Source organism: Phasianus colchicus, chromosome 1 (genome assembly GCF_987193195.1).
Source record: "Phasianus colchicus chromosome 1, bPhaCol1.hap1.1, whole genome shotgun sequence".
Lineage (NCBI taxonomy): Eukaryota > Metazoa > Chordata > Aves > Galliformes > Phasianidae > Phasianus > Phasianus colchicus.
In genome coordinates, this window is record NC_143436.1 from 67,536,234 (window position 1) to 67,556,368 (window position 20,135).

The following is a 20,135-nucleotide window of genomic DNA, read 5'->3' on the forward strand; positions in this document are numbered from 1 at the left end:
TAAAAACAATTAGAAATGTAAATGAGTACAGTTAACATATATCTGGAATTTGAATTATTTGCACATTATTTTGGTAAGACCTGTATACTGCCAAGTTGAAGAAATACCATAAAAAGAAGTGGAAACATTGAATCTGTTATTAATTCTAAGATGATCGATGTGTAGCAAAGCATGCAGACTATTAATTGGCACACACAAAATTGCTTCTGTTGTCTTTCTGATTATTTTATTTTGGATTTCGTTTTTGTTGCACTTGCCCTCTTAAAATGAATAAGAAGGGTGGGGAGAGACATTTAGCTCAACATGTCTTTGGCACTCAGAAGAACTTTTTGTCTGTTTAACTGTTCCACATGTACACAGTGCATTGTAGTTACTTTTGTGGATTATTTAGGGTAGCACTTGAGCAAAGAGTAAAATTGATGTGTGTCTTATATTGCCACATGTGTTGAAAGTATTGTAAGCTCATTTGAATCTTAGCTATGATTATTTGAGCATATGGGTAGTATTAGGGCATGTTATAAGCAGTTCATTTAACTGGATGTCTTGTCAGCTTTTTTAATCAAATACGTGTTAGTCTGTTACTGAATAAACTGAATTGGAAATCAGAAGTGATTTTGTTAGAAGAATTATTTTAACTGTAACTTTTTTTTCCTGGGAAAGTACACCAGCCATGGAAAATGTGTACATGTGTTGTTTAATATATTTTTAGCAGTTCACAGGATCCCTCTTGATCGCAGGTGTTAACTGTATGACACAGCTATCTTTCTATGTACTTCTGCCTAGAAATGTGTACTGCCTCTGTCAGTAGGCAAAAATTAGCCTGTTTTTACACATGCAGTCAAGCACTGCTCTTGATTGTAATTCATCTCTCTTTCAAACTCAACTTGGACAAATGTTGCTAGTCCTCCGTATTTGCATTCTGCAGGTGCTTGAGAGACCTTTATAGCTGCTGTTACAAAACAGAGATCCATTGATACTCATATGTGAAGAGCACTGCTGGATCACTGTTGTGTTACACACAGTTCTCTCTCTCATTTTTTTGGCTGCACTGCTGACTTCAGCAACTTTTCTTTCCAGCGACTTCTTACTCCTATCCAGGTCATCCCTCAGTTCATTTAAAATAAGTTATGAGATTATTTGGCCAGCTGGTGCGAAGTTGATACGCTAAAGAGAAAATTAAGCTTGTAGTAGATTTCTTGTTAGTGAACAGCAAACGTGTCTAGAATAAGGTAACTCAAACAGGATGTAAACAGTATTTTGGTATGGATGACATCTCTGCTCTGGCTCAATGCCAAAAGCTCCATGAATGTGTCAGCATCACAGGCAATACCTGAGGGAGTGGCACCATGGTAGGAATAAGGGAATGGCTGGATAGAAAGCTGAGAACTGCTTCCCTGGCACTAGCACCACAGTATATGTGTGTGTGTAGCCTTGTTCCATGTGCTTTTTCATTATTTTATGTGTAATGTATGTAAAATGTAGTTTGAATACTAGCAATACATGTATGTATACACGCAAGCATTTTAAAGCGCTGTATTAAACATGGCAGTGACTTTCTTGTAGCCTCATCAAGCTTTCTCCAAATGCTGGCTATAAAATTTCTATGTAGTTGCAAGAATTAAATCAATTATGTACTTTTTTGAGAGTCCATGCAATCAATAACTGAGAAATGATGTGATGAATTAGAATCATAAAATATGCTGAATTTGAAGAGTCCCACAAGGATCACTGAGTCCAGCACCCAATTTACCATTTAGTATTGGTAAAAAATAATTAGCTGTCTTCATTTGTAGCTTGGAAAATTAAGTCTTCATCATGTCTTCACACAGACGGGAAGATTTTCCAAGGCGCAGGTGGAACTGAACTTGGCGAGGGACGTGAAAAACCACAGGAAGACTTTCTATAGGTACATTAGTCAGAAGAGACAGGCCAAAGCGAGTGTACCTCCTTTGGTAAACGTAAAAGGAGAACTGGTTTCAACGGACGAAGAGAAGGCCGAGGTACTGAATGAGTTCTTTGCCTCGGTCTTCACTGGCAGCCAGGACTCCAGTACTCCTTCCGTCCCTGAGCCCTGCATCCCTACACCTCTGGGTGGGGACTGGGGTGGTAAATCCCCCCCTGCTGTGAGGACAGAGCAGGTCCGAGACCGCCTCATGAGACTGAATGTGTACAAGTCTATGGGGCCGGATGGCATGCATCCCAGGGTTCTGAAGGAGCTGGCTGAGGTGGTTGCCGAGCCGCTCTCCATCATATTTGAGAAGTCGTGGCTGTCTGGTGTGGTCCCGGATGACTGGAGGAAGGGTCACGTCACTCCCATTTACAAGAAAGGGAGCAAGGAGGACCCTGGGAACTACAGGCCGGTGAGTCTCACCTCTGTGCCTGGGAAGATCATGGAACAGATCATCCTGGATGACATGCTTGATCACATGAGGAAAGGGCGTGTGATCCGTGACAGCCAGCACGGCTTCACCAGAGGAAGGTCATGCTTGACCAATCTGGTGGCCTTTTATGATGGAGTGACGGCATCGGTGGACAGGGGAAAGGCGACCGATGTCATTTACCTGGACTTGAGCAAGGCCTTTGACATGGTCCCCCACCACATCCTTATCTCCAAACTGGAGGGATGTGGATTTGATGGGTGGACCACTCGATGGATAAGAAACTGGTTGAAAGGCCGCAGACAGAGGGTGATCATCAATGGCTCTATGTCCAGGTGGAGGCTGGTAACGAGCGGCGTCCCCCAGGGGTCTGTCTTGGGACCGGTGCTCTTTAACATCTTTATCAATGACATTGATGACGGAATTGAGTGCACCCTCAGCAAGTTTGCTGACGACACCAAGCTGAGTGGTGTGGTTGACACAGTTGAAGGACGGGATGCCATTCAGAGGGACCTCGAGAGGCTAGAAAGGTGGGCCCGGGTGAACCTGATGAGGTTCAACACTGCAAAGTGCAGAGTTTTGCACTTGGGCCGGAGGAATCCCAGGCATCCCTACAGACTGGAAGGAGAGGTCCTTGAGAGCAGCCCTGTGGAGAAGGACCTGGGGGTCTTGGTAGACGAAAAACTTAACATGAGCCAGCAGTGTGCCCTTGCAGCTCGTAAGGCAAATGGGATCCTGGGCTCCATCAGAAGAGGGGTGGCCAGCAGGGACAGAGAGGTGATTGTTCCCCTCTACTCTGCTCTTGTGAGGCCCCATCTGGAATACTGCGTCCAGGTCTGGAGCCCCCAGTACAAGAAAGACAGGGAGCTGTTGGAGAGGGTCCAGAGGAGGGCCACAAAGATGATCAGGGGACTGGAGCACCTCCCCTATGAGGACAGGCTGAAGGAGCTGGGCTTGTTCAGCCTGGAGAAAAGAAGGCTGCGGGGTGACCTCATTGCAGCCTTTCAGTACATAAAGGGAGCCTACAAAGAGGAGGGGAATCAACTCTTTGAAAGGGTGAGTGACAGCAGGACAAGGGGAAATGGTTTTAAGCTGAGGGAAGGGAGATTTAGGTTGGATGTCAGGGGGAAATTCTTTACGGAGAGAGTGGTGAGGTACTGGAACAGGCTGCCCAGGGAGGTTGTGGATGCCCCGTCCCTGGAGGTGTTCAAAGCCAGATTGGATGGGGCCCTGGGCAGTCTGGTCTAGCATTAGGTGGAATGGTGGTGGCCCTGCATGTGGCAGGGGGGTTGGAGATTCATGATCCTTGAGGTCCCTTCCAACCCTGGCAATTCTGTGATTCTGTGATTCTGTGATTTTGTGTTCGTGCAACCTTATTTTAAAGGTCCATTGCGAAGTACAGTAATGGAGGAAATTTATAATACACAACTATAGCATCTAGTTCGAAGGAAATCTGTTTTCTATGTAACAAGAATGGCTTTCAACTTCTTGAAGTATTACAGATCACCACATGTAGTTGGGACTGGGTCTTGTGGTATATTGACTAATACGATAATAAATAAACCCTTCTGAGAGCTTGGGAAAAATAGAAACAAAAGGCTGTTGTAATAAGTGACGGCCTTCTGTGTGCATCAGAAGGAGCGAGACACATTGTTAAGGGAGTAAGAACATGTTTGAGTATTTCAGTGAGTTCTTTAGAGTTGTTTGTGTGTGAAATTAATTGAGAGGTCATAGACCTAATTTTAGCGTATTACATCTGAGTGTATTGTTTGAGACAAAATGATGCTGTTATTTATGCTTAGTTTGTAAACTAAGCAGACTGGGTGTCTGAACACGTTAAAATTACTTGCAGTGTGAAGCCTTACAAAAATGTATAAAGTAGCTTCTGAATACATTAGATTATTAGATTAATAAGCATTTGATTTCCTTGTACTTTAGAGCACAGAGTGAAAACATTTCCTTTGTTCACTACGTATACTAAGTATAGCCTAAGAGTGAATATATGTATATTTCATTACAGATAGCATGCACTGAACTTTCAGTTCAGTTTCTACTATTTTAAGAAAGCTAGTTATTAATTTTTAACATTACTAATGCAGGATAACCATTCAGGGGACACAGCAAATGTATGTTTGCTGTATATGTATATATTTTGTATATTTTTAAGTTACACATAACAGTTGTGATGGAATTACACAGGAGAAAAAATATTGTCACTGTTGTGAATCACTGAACCGTTGATGAAGCTGTCCTGGGGTTTGCACTTTTTTGGCTTAAAACTGTACAGGAAAGAAGTACATTGTGTTGGGGTCAGGGTCTTTGACTGCTCTGATAACCTGCAGAGCACTTCAAGGTCTGGTGAAACCTACCAGGGGAATCTTTTCTCTAGTCATCTGTAGAGATCCATTGGCGCTCCTGAATACAGATCAGCCAGGCAGTTTCGCAGATTCCTGTCGTGAAGTCATCCTACTTTTTAGTCACTTCATGAAACACAAAAACAGCAATTTGTTTTGTGGGATTTTTTTTGTTTGTTTGTTTTTGCTTGTGGTAATCAATATTGTTATTATTGATGACAAAATTTGCTGCAGTTTTAACATTCTGTAAAAGAAGTGAAAATGCAGAAAAAATGTAGTTTGCAGGACTTCTTAAGAATTGTTAGAGTTCTAGTACTTCACATGGTTTGTAGTAATCCTGAAGTGGTCATTTTAAAAGTTGCCTTGGACTTTTGTTCAAAAGGGCTTTTCATGCCATGTATTGCTGGAAGAACCACGATCCTCATTTAATTGGCAGCATGTTTAGGTGGAAGCTCAGCTGCACTGTACTGTTGTAAGTGCTTTAAGTATGTGAGAAAGGAACCTGTACTGTACTTTCTCTCATATACAGTTACGCTATTTATTTTATCCATTTAACCAGTCATCACTACACAAACTACGATTGCATGATCTTTCTTTGTATTTTTGCCTCTCCGTTGAGAATTGCTGAACACTAACCTGTCACCTTTCCCCCCATAAATTGTGCTATAGAGTGTGTAATACTGTAGAAAATCTTCCCATTTTTGGGTTCACCACATTTGAATATGAAGTTTTTTGTCACGTATGTAATGAAAAATTGCTATTATCTCTTAATGACCTCTTGTATTAACATTTTCAAACTGTTGCTAAAACTTATTAATTGCTGATTTCAGGGATGAATTTGTAAAACTCATTTAAACAAATGAAATTGGAAATGAATTTCCTTGGTTTAAGAACTATGTATTTCATAGAAGACTTAAGCTTTATTCCAAAAGATGAACATTTACAACTTATCTTCAGAGCTTTTGGCACTTGCAGAGCAATCTGCTAATATATTTGTAAATGTGTCCTCCTGTACTACGACATTCACTGTTCTTACAAAACTGCAGTTAGCATTACCGTGTGCTTTAGGATTGAACTGCATTCAGTTATAACAGTAAGCCCTAGAAAATGGAGAAAAATAATCCGTTATTTTTTATCAGTTAACAAACTTGTGTTGTTTAGCTGCCGTCTTAAAGGCAGACCGATAAAAGCTATGCTAACTCAAACGTGTTAAGCTTTGTTTACTAATTAATACTGTGTTAGGATGCAACTCTATGGGGGAAAAGTATTTTTACATTTTTACAATAACTCTGCTTTTCTTATACTGTTGGTATGTGAAGATGTATGGTTACATAGTGCCTAGTAAGCCTGAAGAATACGCTTGGCCCTCTGTAACTGCTTTATTTGTATTTCAGGGCAATGATCAGTTCACTGCATGTTTAGTGGCAATTAGCAGTAGTCAATGAACAGTCATTTGATGTTTGTTTTTAATCGTGACAGGAATTTCCATTTTTTACCTTGACGGCCTTTCCACCAGGCTTCCTTGTCCACGTTGGTGGTGTTGTTAGTGCCCGTTCTGTGAAGCTCTTGGATCGCATTCACAATCCTGGTACGTTGACACAATACATCTCTCCTAAGTTCTATCGTGATGACCACGTACTTCTAATCCTTAAAATGTTATGAGTTAGTAGTATTTTTATTAATACAAATATATTCTAACAGTGTAGATTAAGAGCAATAATTGAAGCTTGAAAAGTAGTAGGCATTCAGAGGGTTTGTCTTCAGTGAGAAATCTCTCATCAAGTTAGTGAAATTCTAATAGTACGTGGGATCCATTAACTTCACACCAAGAACTGTCTTTGAATTATCGAGACTACTTATTTTTGGCTACTTCTGAATATTAAAGCATGAGGCAAGTTTTCCTTTCAAACAAAAATCAGATGAAATACTTACATATACTTATAAATGTTTTCTAATTTTTAGCTCTTTGAAATCTTTAAGGACTAATCTCTGCATTCTAGCTCAATATGTGATTTTAATCTGTGTTGGTAAAACCTTTGGAGTGTTATATTTTTACTTAAAAACATACGCAGAACAACTTTTTAGTGTTTTTTGTCTAATATTTACCTGGGAACTCAAGTAATGGAACGTGTATTTTGCATGTTTCTGAAATCAACATTATGTGACTCTGAATACTTTTGGTGTTACTATGATTTGTTATTAACTGATACAAGTAGAAGTGCTCTGTAAAAAGTTGGAGTTAATGAGTGCACTTAAAATGTAAGCAGATGAGAGAATACAGTAATACCTGTAGTAATTTTGCATGCACTGGCCAGGAGTAATAGAACATAAAGTTTGTGCAAAATGCATCTTTTTCAAAAAAATTAGAAAAAAAAACAACAAGAAATCTTTCTCCTTCAAGGCAGGTAATTCTTGAAGCAGGAAGATTGTTCCTGGATTAAACTGACAGTATGAAATAAAATTCCAGACTTGATTTGAATTCAAGTAAACTACTTTAGGAAATTTTTAAAGCATCTGAGTGCAGAATATTGTTCTTTTTTCCCTATTTTTAACCTTTTGTTTATGAAGTAGAGAGAATATTAAGACTAATATCAATGTATAATTTGTTTGTTCTTTTTTGATACAAATTTGTCTCAAGCATCTGTATTTTAACATATATGATACAGATATGATTTTTCATGTACATTTATGATACAGAACACTTACATGTGAAATTTACTTTATGATAAGACAAAATGAAAAAAACCTGAAAGCAGAAGAAGAATGTAAAATAGAGACGCACATTTGCACAGTTAAGTGACTTTTTGCAACTTAAAGGTTTTTTTTTTGTGATTTTTGGATTGCTCCTGACAAGTGTGTGTAACGTATATGATACTTCAAACTCAGTATATTGCAAAAAAATGAAAACTGAAAAAGGGGAATGAAAGGATGTGCCAGTGGGAGGGAGAGTGAAGAAGCAGAAACAAATTCTGATGTGGTGATGGTCATACAAAGCATTTGAGTCAGTCTTATAAATTAATTGAATTACATAAGCTGGCAAGTGAATATGCAGGAAATTGTAGAAGAAAAAAGACTAAAAGAGGTTGTTTGAGAACTTACCAATTACCAATAATTGCTATTTATTGTATACTTTGATCGCGCCTAGTGCTAGATTGCTATAGCATGCTCCTTTTTTCCCTTTCAGCCTCTTATTAACTCTGCTGTCTGTGTCTTTCCAGTTCCTGTGGAGTGATGTTGTCAATTGTGTTCTTGTTGGTAGTTTTTTTTTTTTCACTTTTCTGCTCCTATAACTGATCTACTAATTTGCTGTTTTGAACTCAGCCTTTGTCGGAATTATGGGTAACACAAGATCATACAAACTGCTAGACTGGAATAGTTTCAATTCAGGTATTTTACTAGTCATTCAGTACTACATATGCTGACAGAAATTATGGCAGCTCAGTGAAGTTCTTAGATATGCTGTAGGATATTAATTAGGTTAATGCTTCAAATTTAAATCTGTTTAATGGTGACATGCCTCAATGTCTTGTTCTAATGTTGTTAAAGGCTTTCTTTAAAATTGCAAAACATTGTTTTAGTATAAAATAGTATTCCTAAGATTAATATTATACTAATCTGAAAAGCCTTGCGTCTAGAAAACAAGTAATCTAGGTAAAGAGAATAGATTCTGATTTTACACAGTTGGGATCATGTCAAATGTGATTTTTTTCTGTTGTTTTGTTTTATTTTGCATGATCTTGCACTTCCTCTAGTAATGGCTGTACTTCTGTTACTTTCAGGAAATCAATGAATATGTTTGTTCTAAATATTTGATATAAAGTATGCTGAAAGCAAGAAAAATAGATTAAAGAAGATGGTCTCTTCAGGGAGGGTAGTATGTTATCTAGAATGTGCTGGTTCATAAATCTTGTATTGTAAGATAGAATTATCTTGCAAGTTTTACAGCAGAATTATTTAAGCTTTTAAATCTCTTCAAAACTTAATGTGAAAAAGCCCCAGTGTTCTACTTTTTATGCTGTTTTAGGAATCAAAGTGTGTAACATCCTTATACAGCTCCAGAGAAAATGGAAGAGTTATGGTGCAGTTTACATAAAAGCTGTGTAAAGTACTGGCCTCTTAGAGGGAGAAATAAAAACAATCTCCTTTCTTAAACATTCCCTTTCTTCCTTCTGGAAATATAAAATGGTATAGAAGAAGCAGAGGTGTAACTTCCATGCTCATAATATCCAAGTCAGTGAAGCCTGCCAAGCATTGCTGTTTTTAAAACTGACAGTAAAAAGGCAGAAAGGTGACTTTGAGGGGTTTGTTTTTCCCCAGAATCAAACTTGCCTTCCTGTTACTGAACTGTTGCATTGCACATCTGTATTGTGTCTTTGAAAATTGTACACAGTCATGCTCCAAACTTTAGTTTAATTATCTATATACGTTTTTCATTTTACAGATAGTTCAACTACAGGTAGCATGTGAAACCATTGACTGATTTTTTTGTCCTGTTTCTTCCCACATTAAATGTCCTGGAACGTCAGAATTAGAAGGTTTTATGGCTTTTTGTCTGTTTTATTTTTATTTTCTTGTTATAAAATAGAATCTTTTAATTTGAATTTTAATTTTCATATGAAAATAATGTTATGAAATTTCCAGATTTATTATTGGTGTAGTGTAGCCTGGTTCAAGGTGTTTCGTGTTACTATGGAAATTTTATTAGAACAATGGAGTAAATTCATTGTGTACTGACACTAAACTGCATTAAACTAGGCTAGAAAGTGATCCAGTAATGTAAGCCTACAAAACTAAAGACCAGCTAGTCATGAATTCATTTCAAAACAGTGGCCTAAATGGTTTAGAGGTGACAGAAAAATGAAGACATAAGTCTGTTATATGCATTTATACCCAGAGGTGTTGGTTATGCAGAAATTCTGGAGTAGAGAAGCCTAAATCAAGCACTAATTTTCGAGTTAATACTTCCCTGAGAGCCAGAACTGTCTGTATTTCTGTTGCCTTGATGCATGTCAGCAGCTCCCTACTAAACGGTCTTGATTTATGTTACTGGTCAGAGACTGAATGAGTCATATTCACATTTGTTGGTTTTTCACTGCCAGGGATGCTGCTGAACAAGAGCAAAGGAATATAGTAGATTTTGTAGTAGAGTTCAGATGATACACTTCAACTCTGTCTTAGACTGAAATAATGACGGTGTTCTGTAAATCTGCTGTTATTGAGAAATCTAAGATTTCTGTTCATGTCCCTCTTCTAGATGTTTCTTGCCAAGTCTCTTGTTGCTTGGCTTGAAGGAGAGAAGAGGCTTTTAAAGGTTAAGGAGAACAGTACTGTACATTTACATTACATTCCTGTTAGCAAGGATGTAATCACAACCATAAGTAGGCTAAAATTATTTTCCTTTTAGAAACTGTTCAGACTTCATAAGGGTATGGAAAGAAATTCCTTTCCTTTCTTTGCTGATGGTCAGGAGGTTGTTTAATTGTGTGAGATACAGCAACATTTGATGTAAAGATGCAGAGATTTGAGCATGCTGGAAAATCAAGTGTAGAAGTAAGGAATGATTTGAATTTGATGAAGGGAAAATAAACTTCTTAAACTACAAATTGTGTATAGTTAAATGACATAATTGTTACACACTTGCAAAGTTAGGAATAAGCAATGGTCAAGATGAATCTGCAGTATAAATATAGAAGGGCAAGAGCACAAATCTGTGGAAACGAGGACACTACTGGATTACATTTGTGGTATCCTGGAAAAGGATGTTAAAGATGTATTGTAAGTATAAAAGTGTGAAAGGAGTCCTAGGTCCAGCAGGCTGGATCTTTGGTAGCTTTTCCTTAAGGTTAAATACGGAGAAGAAAGGTTCCTAAGCAAGTAAAAGAAACTTGTTCAGTAGTTACCACTTTCACATACAGTCATTTCATGTATCCAGTGTACTCAAGTAATTACATTTTTAACCTCCTGCTTCAGGGAGCTGCTCTATAGTGCTTCTTTGGCTCCAGCAGTTAGAAACGTGAAAGGAAAAAAGATTGTTAATATAATTCCCAGGGCTCTTCTGAGCTCCTTGTGTGATATTTCTGACTTGTTATTGGAGTGTGACATTCTCCAGAATGCTTGTTTCTTACATGAGAAAAGGCAGGAGGAAAGCTTGAAAGTGTTTTGATTCTGAAACTGAATGCTTTTCTTGCATGGAAATACAAACATACAGTGAATGTGCAAATTACTTCTTACTGCTATCTGGAGTGGTAATGTGGTGTGCTTGAAAAAAATGCAATAGGAAACGTCAGAATGTTTTCATTATAGTCTAAAGTTTAGATCTTTAAAATAAATAAATAAATTTTAAGGTTGACATCTAGCTTTTTCTTGAATTTCCAGATTGACTTGTAACACATCAGTGTGATAGAATAATGGTACAGCAGTTGTCAGGGGGTTTTCTGAATGGGGGAGAATGAACAAAAGCTACATGTTGTCTGAATGAATCTTTAACTTTTTGTTCTTTATTAATTTGTGTATTAACTTATTATATTTTTCAGTAGTATTTTACTCTGCTTTTTGGCTCTGAAATGTTTATTTCAGAGGAGTATTTTTTATGATTAATGTGAATGATTTTTGAATATTCTCTTTTGAAGCAGATGCACTCTTAAATTAAGGAAATGATTTTCTTTGGAACTGTGTGTGTGATTTTTCACTTAGTGAGTTTTGAGCAGATGTCTGTAATTGAACAAAGGTTCATCATTGTCAGTGACTATTCAGGTATTCTCTTAGAGATTCATATATTAACAGATTTTACATTTAAAGTCTTTGTTTTAGAAATCTTTGCTCTAACACTAAGTGCTGCTACTTAGTTAGTTTTAGATGATGTAAAATCTCTCTGAAATTTGCTTAATGATGTGAGAGTCAGCATAGACTTTTTGCTGTACAAATGCACCTATTGCTTATCACACCACTGCAGTTTGAACTGGTAGTACATGAGAGAGAGAACCGTGGTCTTGAAGAAAGTTGTTGTTGCAGATCAATTGTCCTAATTTCAAAACACAAGGTTTGACTAAAACGATTGTCCTGATATCATGGTTTTGCTTCATGTTTTGTGTTTTGGTCAGCCTTATGGTGTGCCACTCTATGATTGGAAAGACATAGTTATACGGTTTCTTACTTTGTCCAAGGTATATTAGAAGAAAACTGGAACGGTGCTAGTTGAAATGACACCTTCCGAAATTATACAAAACAACAGACAAGCATGTATTTGTAAAATGCTGACAGAGTTTTAGGAAACGGCAGTGTAATTTGCAGATGATACAAGTTCTAACTGACCTTAGCAGGGTAATAGGAACTGCAGTGGGTAAATGTTAATGGATAAGATTCATTTTCTGAGCTGAATTAGGCACAAAAGCTCTTCTCTTCCTTCTTAGTTTGAATACTAAGTTCTTCAGTACACCATGTTTCTCACTGAAAAAAACAAGTTTTTTTTTTCTCATTCACTTTGTGGTTTAAACTCTGCTAGACAGTGAAATCTGTCTTTGATCTTCTGCAGAAATATTTTCAGTGTTTTTTGTAACTCTTGAGTTGTTTTGTCTCCATGCAGTCTTGTTGAAGTCCTGTAGGAAAGACTTCTTGGATCCAGAAGTTTAGAGAGGGTTCTTCTGGTAGTGTGTCTTGCAAAAACAGAAACACGTATACAAGTATACGTGTATATGAGTACAGGCTTTGGAAGGTCTGTGGATGTGTGTATGTAACAGACAAAGCATGAGGAGTGTAAACAATGAATAGGAAATGTAGAAGCAGCATGAATTTCTGCCAGATAATGTCATCTTATTTCTGCAGTTGTGCAGTGAGGAAATTTGTCTGCATGGCAGTCAGCCAGAAAGTGGTAGCTTGTCTATGAACATCTGTGTTTGTTGAGAGATTAATCTCTTATTTTCTTTGAAGTTCTGTGTGGTTCTTTCAATGGCTGTGTTAGATAAAATAACATTCTTGCATGCTTTAGGTTTCCAGGTATTTGGACTCATTTAAGACTTTAAAACTACCCATAGTTCATTTTTTTGATACTAGTTATTAAATAGACGCTGAGAGGTTTTTAAAAATGTGCTTTGTTTACAGCAGAGTATCTCCAGTTTTGACCAACAGTCCCATCATTTCAAGATGTCCTTTGAAGATTGCTCGTTTTAAAATCAGTTGCATTTACAGTGCCTAAATGACAAAGCAACAGGTAGAAGTTGAAATGAGAAGTATCTTTACTAGCTAGCACCTCATCAAAGCAGTAGACTGTCCCTGTTACTGTAATAGGATCAATTAAAACATTCCTGTATGGTACTTAGTGTCCCAGTTGATTTGTTATTAGGGGAACTTGTGCACGGCTGTAACAACATCAGCGTTAGAGAATGAATGACTGATTGAGATGATAATTAAAAGCTAGTGATGCAATTAGGTTTGACACGCTTAATTTTCCAGAGACAGTTTAGTTACGGTATTTAACATTTTATTATGCCTGAATAGCATTTTTGAAACTTACAGTGCTAGGGAAGTATGGTGAAGATTAAACCTTTATTTTTAAGAGTTATCTTAATAATAGTTTAATTCTAAGTTTATTTTTTAATATGTACATACAGAACCACCAGTATCATTTTTAGTCATCAAATGTGTTATCATTTGATGTGAGGTTTTTTTTTGCTTGTTTTATTACGTGATAATTTCCTTTTTCTATAGACCCAATTACTGCTGCCAGTTTGATGGTGTGACAGTTTTAAAAATAAATAAATTAAAAAAATGATACTCTTTTGCAGCACGTATTGAGCATATAAGACCTTCATCTAACATTAAAATGAAAAGTTACAGGGTCTAAACTTTACAGCCCTGCAGTTAATGCTGGTAGTATTATTCAGCAGATTTGTTTGAACCAGTATGGGAAATTCCTTCCTCAAAGACGATGTGTAAAGAAAAGGTTTAATTATGCTGTGATCTGTCCAAGTAATTCTTGCTTGTTTGTCTTGAAGATCAGTCACACAGCTTGCAATGAGTGACTGGTAAACAAAGTACAGAACAATGGAGGCTTGGCTTTTTTTAGGGTAGAATTCCAGTTACTGATTTTTTTCATCTGAAATGTTCTGTTCAGATATAGAGATTTGAATTCACGTAGGTCACACCGTGAACAGTACAAAATACTTTGGTTTTTTGTTATGTCAGTCTAAGATTTAGGAGATGCTAATCTTCAGGTATCTGAATGTTTAAAGTGTTCCATGGATTATTTGTTTGAGGTTAGGAACAAATTAGGAACATTTCAAGGCTGGGAATGTCAAGAATATAAGTTTGTTTATGAATGTAAGAGAGTTAGCTGATGGGAAGGTAAGGTAGGATTCCAAAAGCCGGACTTCTGAGTTAGGATTCTTATAGTTGTCTTTTAGGGATGAGACAGTTAAAATACCTCAATCTGCTTTAGAATTTCTGTATGGAAGTGTAATTCCATGCAGATATTCCTTCCTAAATTACAAACACATTCAGCCGTATGAAAGAAACAGAAGTTTCAGAATCACACAGTAGTGGTTGAAAGGGACCTGTGTAAATCAGAGAGTCCAATCCCTCTGATAAAACAAGTTCCCTGTGGTAGATTACACAGGAAAACATCCAGGTGGGTCTTGAGAGAGATTCCACCACCTCTCTGGGCAGCCTGTTTCTGCGCTCTGTCACTCTCCACAGTAAAGAAGTTTTCCTTACTCATTCCTTGTATGGAATTTCCTGTTTTTCATTTTTTGCCTGTTCCCCCTGTCCTGTCACGTCACCACTGAAAAGAGCCTGATCCCATTTGACTGCTACATTTCAGATATTTATAAACAGTGATGAGATTCCTCCCTCAGTCTTCTCTAGGCTGAACAGTCCCAGATCTTTCAGCCTTTCATCTTACAGGAGGTTCTCCAAGTAACTGAGACTTTTAGTTCTGTTTTCTAGTTAAAGCTACTTTTTTTTTTTCTTTCTCTCTCTTTTGTGAGAAAAATCAGTCTTTTTCAGTCTTCTGGCAGTGATGTTGGATTTTCAGTGGAATATTTGGAATTAAGAATATTCAGGAGTTGTGGTGGGAATGTTACTGAGAGAATGTTTGCTTCTTCCCTACCTGGAGTGTTTCTTTATTCAATCTAACGCATCTCAGAAGTGAGCTGTTACTGGAAGGAGCAGTCCTGCTTTTCTGCACAGTTTCTGCCTTGTGGTCCTGCAGTCCTGTGGTGACCACGGACTTACAGAGTGAGTCCCTTGTCCTGATTAACTTGATAGAAGACGATTAGGCCTGCAAAGAAATAATTTTTTGTTCAGTCAGCCAGCTGAAATACCTTATCCTGCAGATGTGTGAAGGCTGGATGCAGTTTTAATCGTAGGTGCTGCATCTTAAGTAATTGAAGAATTCCTTCAACATCAGCAGCTGTGTTTTTTCTCATTCAGTTGGGCTTGAGAAATAAAGTACATGTGTTCTGACCTCATTTCACATGCCCGGGAAGCACTAACACAGTACTGTTCTCTAGCCTGGATGTTTCATCTGTTTTAAATTTTGAAGGAGTAAGTCTACCATTTCTCTTTGGTGATATGTATGCACTGCTTTTTTGCATCTTAGTTTTCATGTGATAAACCACAGTAATCTATTTTCTTTGTTTCTGAATTATAAAAAAAGCTTTCATTTTCCCATCTTTGTCTCAAAGATAAACATAGGGAGCAGTTTAAAGAGGAGGGAAAAGAAAAGCATTGAGAATCTTTGGAAAGTTTCAGATTAGTCTTTCTGTTGTAAGGTTAGTCATTTGTTAACCCAGTTTTATGTTTTAAGATACACAGGTGTCAACAAAACCATGACAACAGGCAGGAAGCTTTTTGTGCACTGTTAAATAGTTTAGAAAGATTATGGGAAATACATTAATTTATGGGGTAGCCAGAGAGCATGAAATTAGACTTGTAGGAAGGTGAGACTACAGGGAAGGTGCTTGTAAACCTGACAAAGATACTTCTTAAAAGAAAAGGACCGCCCCCCAAAGAATCCAATCTCAGACCCAGAAAACAATGCAAGCAATTTCCCCTCCTTACCCTCCCCAATATAAGCTGTTATAGGTTGTAATAGAGAAGATTTGAGAATAAGAGGATAAGGAAGCTCTGCAGTATAAAAGCGCAGTAGTTGTGCCCGTTCCTGCTGCTGTGAGGTTATTAAGATGGAGGCCTCCTCAGAAAAGCATGGATTATGACTCTGCCTAGTGAAGGATTCAGAGTGTAAATTTGCTGTCTTTGCTGCTATTTTTTGAGCTGCCAGGACAATGAATTATTTGTAGGTTGATAGAACTCTCCAATGTGATTGGCCTCTTCATTTTGGAATGCTGCATTGTAAATGTAAATATTCACTAACTTTCAATATGAAGTATTATGATACATTGAAATGAACCATACAGTTCCTATGTAAGGGCTTTTCTCAGCATCTCTTTTTTAGGATTCAACTTTAGTACAGTAACTCTTGTGTACATAAATCTTGTTTTAAAGATTTGTGCCTAGTGCCTATTCTGGCTAATTCTTGAAAGGCCTTGATGACAGCCTCTTAACAAACAACTGGAAAGATGTTTCTTCATCATGGATCAAAAAACATCTACAGTGTTAAGTGTTATCCAAGTGAAATCAATCCTATATCTTGAATGAAAGAAATAGGTAGTTTATTTTTTTAGAAAGAAGAAGGTAGTTAATGAACCAAAGAAACAATTGGGGCACCAAATGAAGGCAATGTTTGTAGCTACTGAAGCTGTTAAATAATTTTGGAAAAGTTTCAACGGAGAGGGTTTTGAGTTGGCAGGATTTTTATAGAAAGGTGTTCTGTTCGCAGCATTGTTTCTCAGGTCTTCAACTCTAGGAACAGTATGCTTTGCTTCTACTTCATTATAAATATCATGCCAATTTTGAAACATTAATGAAAGCAGGTTAATATTCAGTCTTTGATTTCCAATAAAGAGTACATAATAGCAATGTAATTTTTGCAGACTTCCTTGTTTGGAGTTTAGATAAACCTTGCTATAAACTACTTGATGGAATTGCTAGAAAAGCTTGTGATTGAGTGCTATGTATGCTTGCCTTTTTGCTTCCACCTAGAATCCAGGGCCATTACTTTCTGTAACCATTTCAGTGAGCTGCCATAGTTTTCAGTCTGTACTGTCACCTGATCCAAGCATGCGCCAAAATACCCACCGTTTCTGGCTACTGTCTGCTGAATCTGCTTTGCAAACCCTTAGTTCTTAAGCTTTTGCCTTAGTGAAAAACAACAACAGACACTCATACAGAGTGTGCTGGACACATGCCATCCTGCTTCCCTAACTCCTCTAATTGTTTATGTAAATCCTTAGCTTTACTAAACTTGTAAATGCTACAATGGCATCCCCATGTGAAATTGTGTGGCTTGTGTCAAACAAGGCTGCTTGTGAAAATCTTTGTCAGAAGAATTTGAATGCTACACATTGCACTGCATTCAGTGTTCTGTATCAATTTATTACTGCAATGTCATAGTGTTTGATCTTAACTGTAGACAATCATTTTGTATTTTAATATGCAAAGGTAAGTTTATGTAAATTGTGTGTGAATGTACAGTATTAATATACTGATCCTTATTATTCCCTTTCTGGAAGGGAAAATACAGTGACTCAGTTGAATGTCTTAAAGGAGGCTGGGTCTTCTACTTACAAGCATTGAACTTTCTCAATGAGAATTTGTTGGATTTTTTTTTTTTTTTTGAAAGATACTGATCCTGATCCTGTGAGCAATGAAGACAATGATTGGAAAATGGTTCTTATCTTTAATAAGAATGAAAATCATGCATTACATTACTACAGTTTAATTGTTTTATTAATTCTTTTAGTGAACAGATGCTTAGGGTAAAGAGTTAAATGTTGCTTGAGCAAGACATAGTGTTGAGCAACCTCACAACGATATGCACTTTCCATTTTGATAAGGCATTCTTGTAGATAGACTGGGTAAGAAAATTGTGTTAAGTCTCTGAAAAACTTGCTCTTAACTTTGATTTAAAAGCTAAATTCCCTGTTGAGGAAACTTTTGTGTTTGCAGTAGAGGTTGGGACCCGTCACTTCTCTCTCAGCCATTTATGTTCCCTTTGAGCATATCTGTTCTGTTTCAACATTTCATTCTGTTTTCATTCAGTTTTTCCTGTGTCCACATTCCTTTTTAATTTCATTTTCTTGCTTGTAATCTTGTTCCTTACACCACAATGCCTTATTTATTCACCCCATTGCTTCACCTCTTGCTTACTTTCAACTCCTTCATCACAACATTGTTTCATTTGCACCTCTTGTCACAGAGAGGTCATTAGCAGTATTTGCCAAGTGGTACCTGCGGATGTGAAGAGAAAACTAATGATGATAATAAAATCAACTTTCCTTTGCCTAAGTCTTTATGTCTGGGAAAAGACTGCAGTGGTCCACTTACATCTCCATTGCAGGTTTTTCTTTGAATCACAAAAATGTCAGTGGCTATTCCATCAGTGCTTACATCCAGCAGCCTGTGATCAAGTCTGGTTGAGCAAGAAGTGTTCTGTGTGGTCAGTGCTCCCACTTTATCTACTTAGTTAAACCATTCTCTTATAGAGGGAAACACATTAATAAGCAAACTTTTTGACTGTGATTGGATGGAGAAGGAGAAATATCTCTTTAGATCCATTTACATTCCACCAGGAAGAATTAGTGATGACATCTAATTGATTTGCTTGTGGTCTCACATCTTCCTGTAGCTTAATGTGTTTTGCCTGATATTGTAGCCTTTGCCTTAAAATGTGTTTCCAAAGTTCCTCTGGTTGCATATAAATGCTGCTGTCAACTGGTGGCAGCAAGGACAGCCTGTGCATTTCTGTACCTGAACACTTGGAAAAGAAGATGCTTGATGTGTAACAAAAATGGTTATCAACAGTGAACTTGGGAAGTCCAGTGCTATGATGTGATGGGCTACTTCTGCTCAGCTCTTGAAAGCTGAAAAGTTTGAGAACTTAATAGCAGGTACAGCAGTCATCTGAGTCTTGAGCACTTGATTTTTCCTGTCAGTAAAACTGTTTCAACACTGCTTTCATTCTGAGGAATGGGAAAATACAATGCCTAGAGATTTTACTGGGAATGTGTTGAAACCTGCTGAAGGTAAACTCAGCTGGAGTGTAGCACGATTGATACAGTTCATGAAAATCCTTAGTCTGTTTTATGTTTTGGTGTGTATATTTTTTGTCTCAGTCCTTAGGAAGGTACTCCATGATCACTGTAGTTTTTTGTTGTCATTAGCATATGTTTCTTAAAGCAAATGTTGGATGACCTTGATTCTGCACACCCAAGCCTGCTGTTAGTACAGTACTATGAGTACACAAGCAGTAACATCTTAAGGTAGATATGGTTGAATAACTAACTTATTAATACAGACCTCTGTGCTTGCTTCTTAATTATTACAAAATGATTATTGTTTTATTTTAGAAAGCTGAAAGCCAAATTCTGAATTAAAAAAAAAAAAAGAAAGCTAAGGTGAAATCATGGATGAATGCATCTTGCTGTACAATGTTTTTGTTTCAGTAGGTTTCAAAATATCTGTATATCTACATCTCCCATTTTTGTTCATCATGTTGTCAGAGAACTTAGTGTATGATATAGAATTATCATACACTATATTTATAAATATTCCTAATAGCACAAAAGTGCGAAAGTGGCTCCCAATGGTTGTCAGGTTTAATATTTTAAATTATGACTTAGCAAGGAGATCCTGATGGCTAGAAGGTTGTATCCATGCCAAACGCAATTGATTCCAGAGGAATTGTGTAAGAATCTATCTGTTCAGATCTTTTTGTAGTATCTGAGTGCCTGCAGTTTAGTATTGTTTTCTTCCTTGTTTTATGTATCAACAGTTAACGTATCTTTCCATTTTGAAAGATGAAGCACTTTATAAACCTTAGTTTTAAACGGTAGTTTTTGACTTAATATATAAAAAGTTTGCAGGGATAGCTTTAGTTTTGAGAAACTTGTTTCTAAACACTCATAATAAATAAACTGCATGAACTTATCCTTGCATTTTAATGTAGTTTTCAGGGTAAAGAGTTAGAGTATATTTAATATTTAGGATGCACCCCAGAGGCAATAGAGATGATGAGATAAAGAATCCATTTTGGAAGGAGAAAAAAAAAAAAAAAGTGCAGTCATCAGAACAGGACAGTCATCAGGATACTGAAGCAAAAAATATGTTGTCAAGTATGTAATCAACATACTTCTTCTTCATGCTGTTAATTTAAAAATAGCTTAAAATATGTACTGTTTGTTATTATAAGTTAGAAGTGGTATACCAAGAACTGCAGAGCACTGTTTGACTGGTGATTCAGTCTTGAGCAAATGGTTTTAAAAATCTGCTAACAGTACTTCTGCTTGCA

At 37.1% G+C, this 20,135-nt stretch overlaps 1 protein-coding gene across 16 annotated transcripts in view; it reads left to right on the forward strand.

Annotated features, from left to right (window-relative positions):
• The window catches only part of C2CD5 (C2 calcium dependent domain containing 5), a 69,150-nt gene that overhangs the window by 20,866 nt on the left and 28,149 nt on the right, over positions 1-20,135 (forward strand). For 15 of the 16 annotated variants that reach the window (XR_016469234.1, XM_090146340.1, XM_090146281.1 and 12 more), the window contains one exon: positions 6,212-6,320. Coding sequence is in view for 15 of the 16 variants with exons in the window: in XM_090146340.1 (XP_090002466.1) it covers positions 6,212-6,320 (109 nt within the window). In the remaining variant the exon portion in view is untranslated. Of the gene's footprint in view, positions 1-6,211; positions 6,321-8,053; positions 8,120-20,135 lie in introns of all 16 variants that reach the window. The other variant, XM_090146351.1, reaches the window with a different exon arrangement.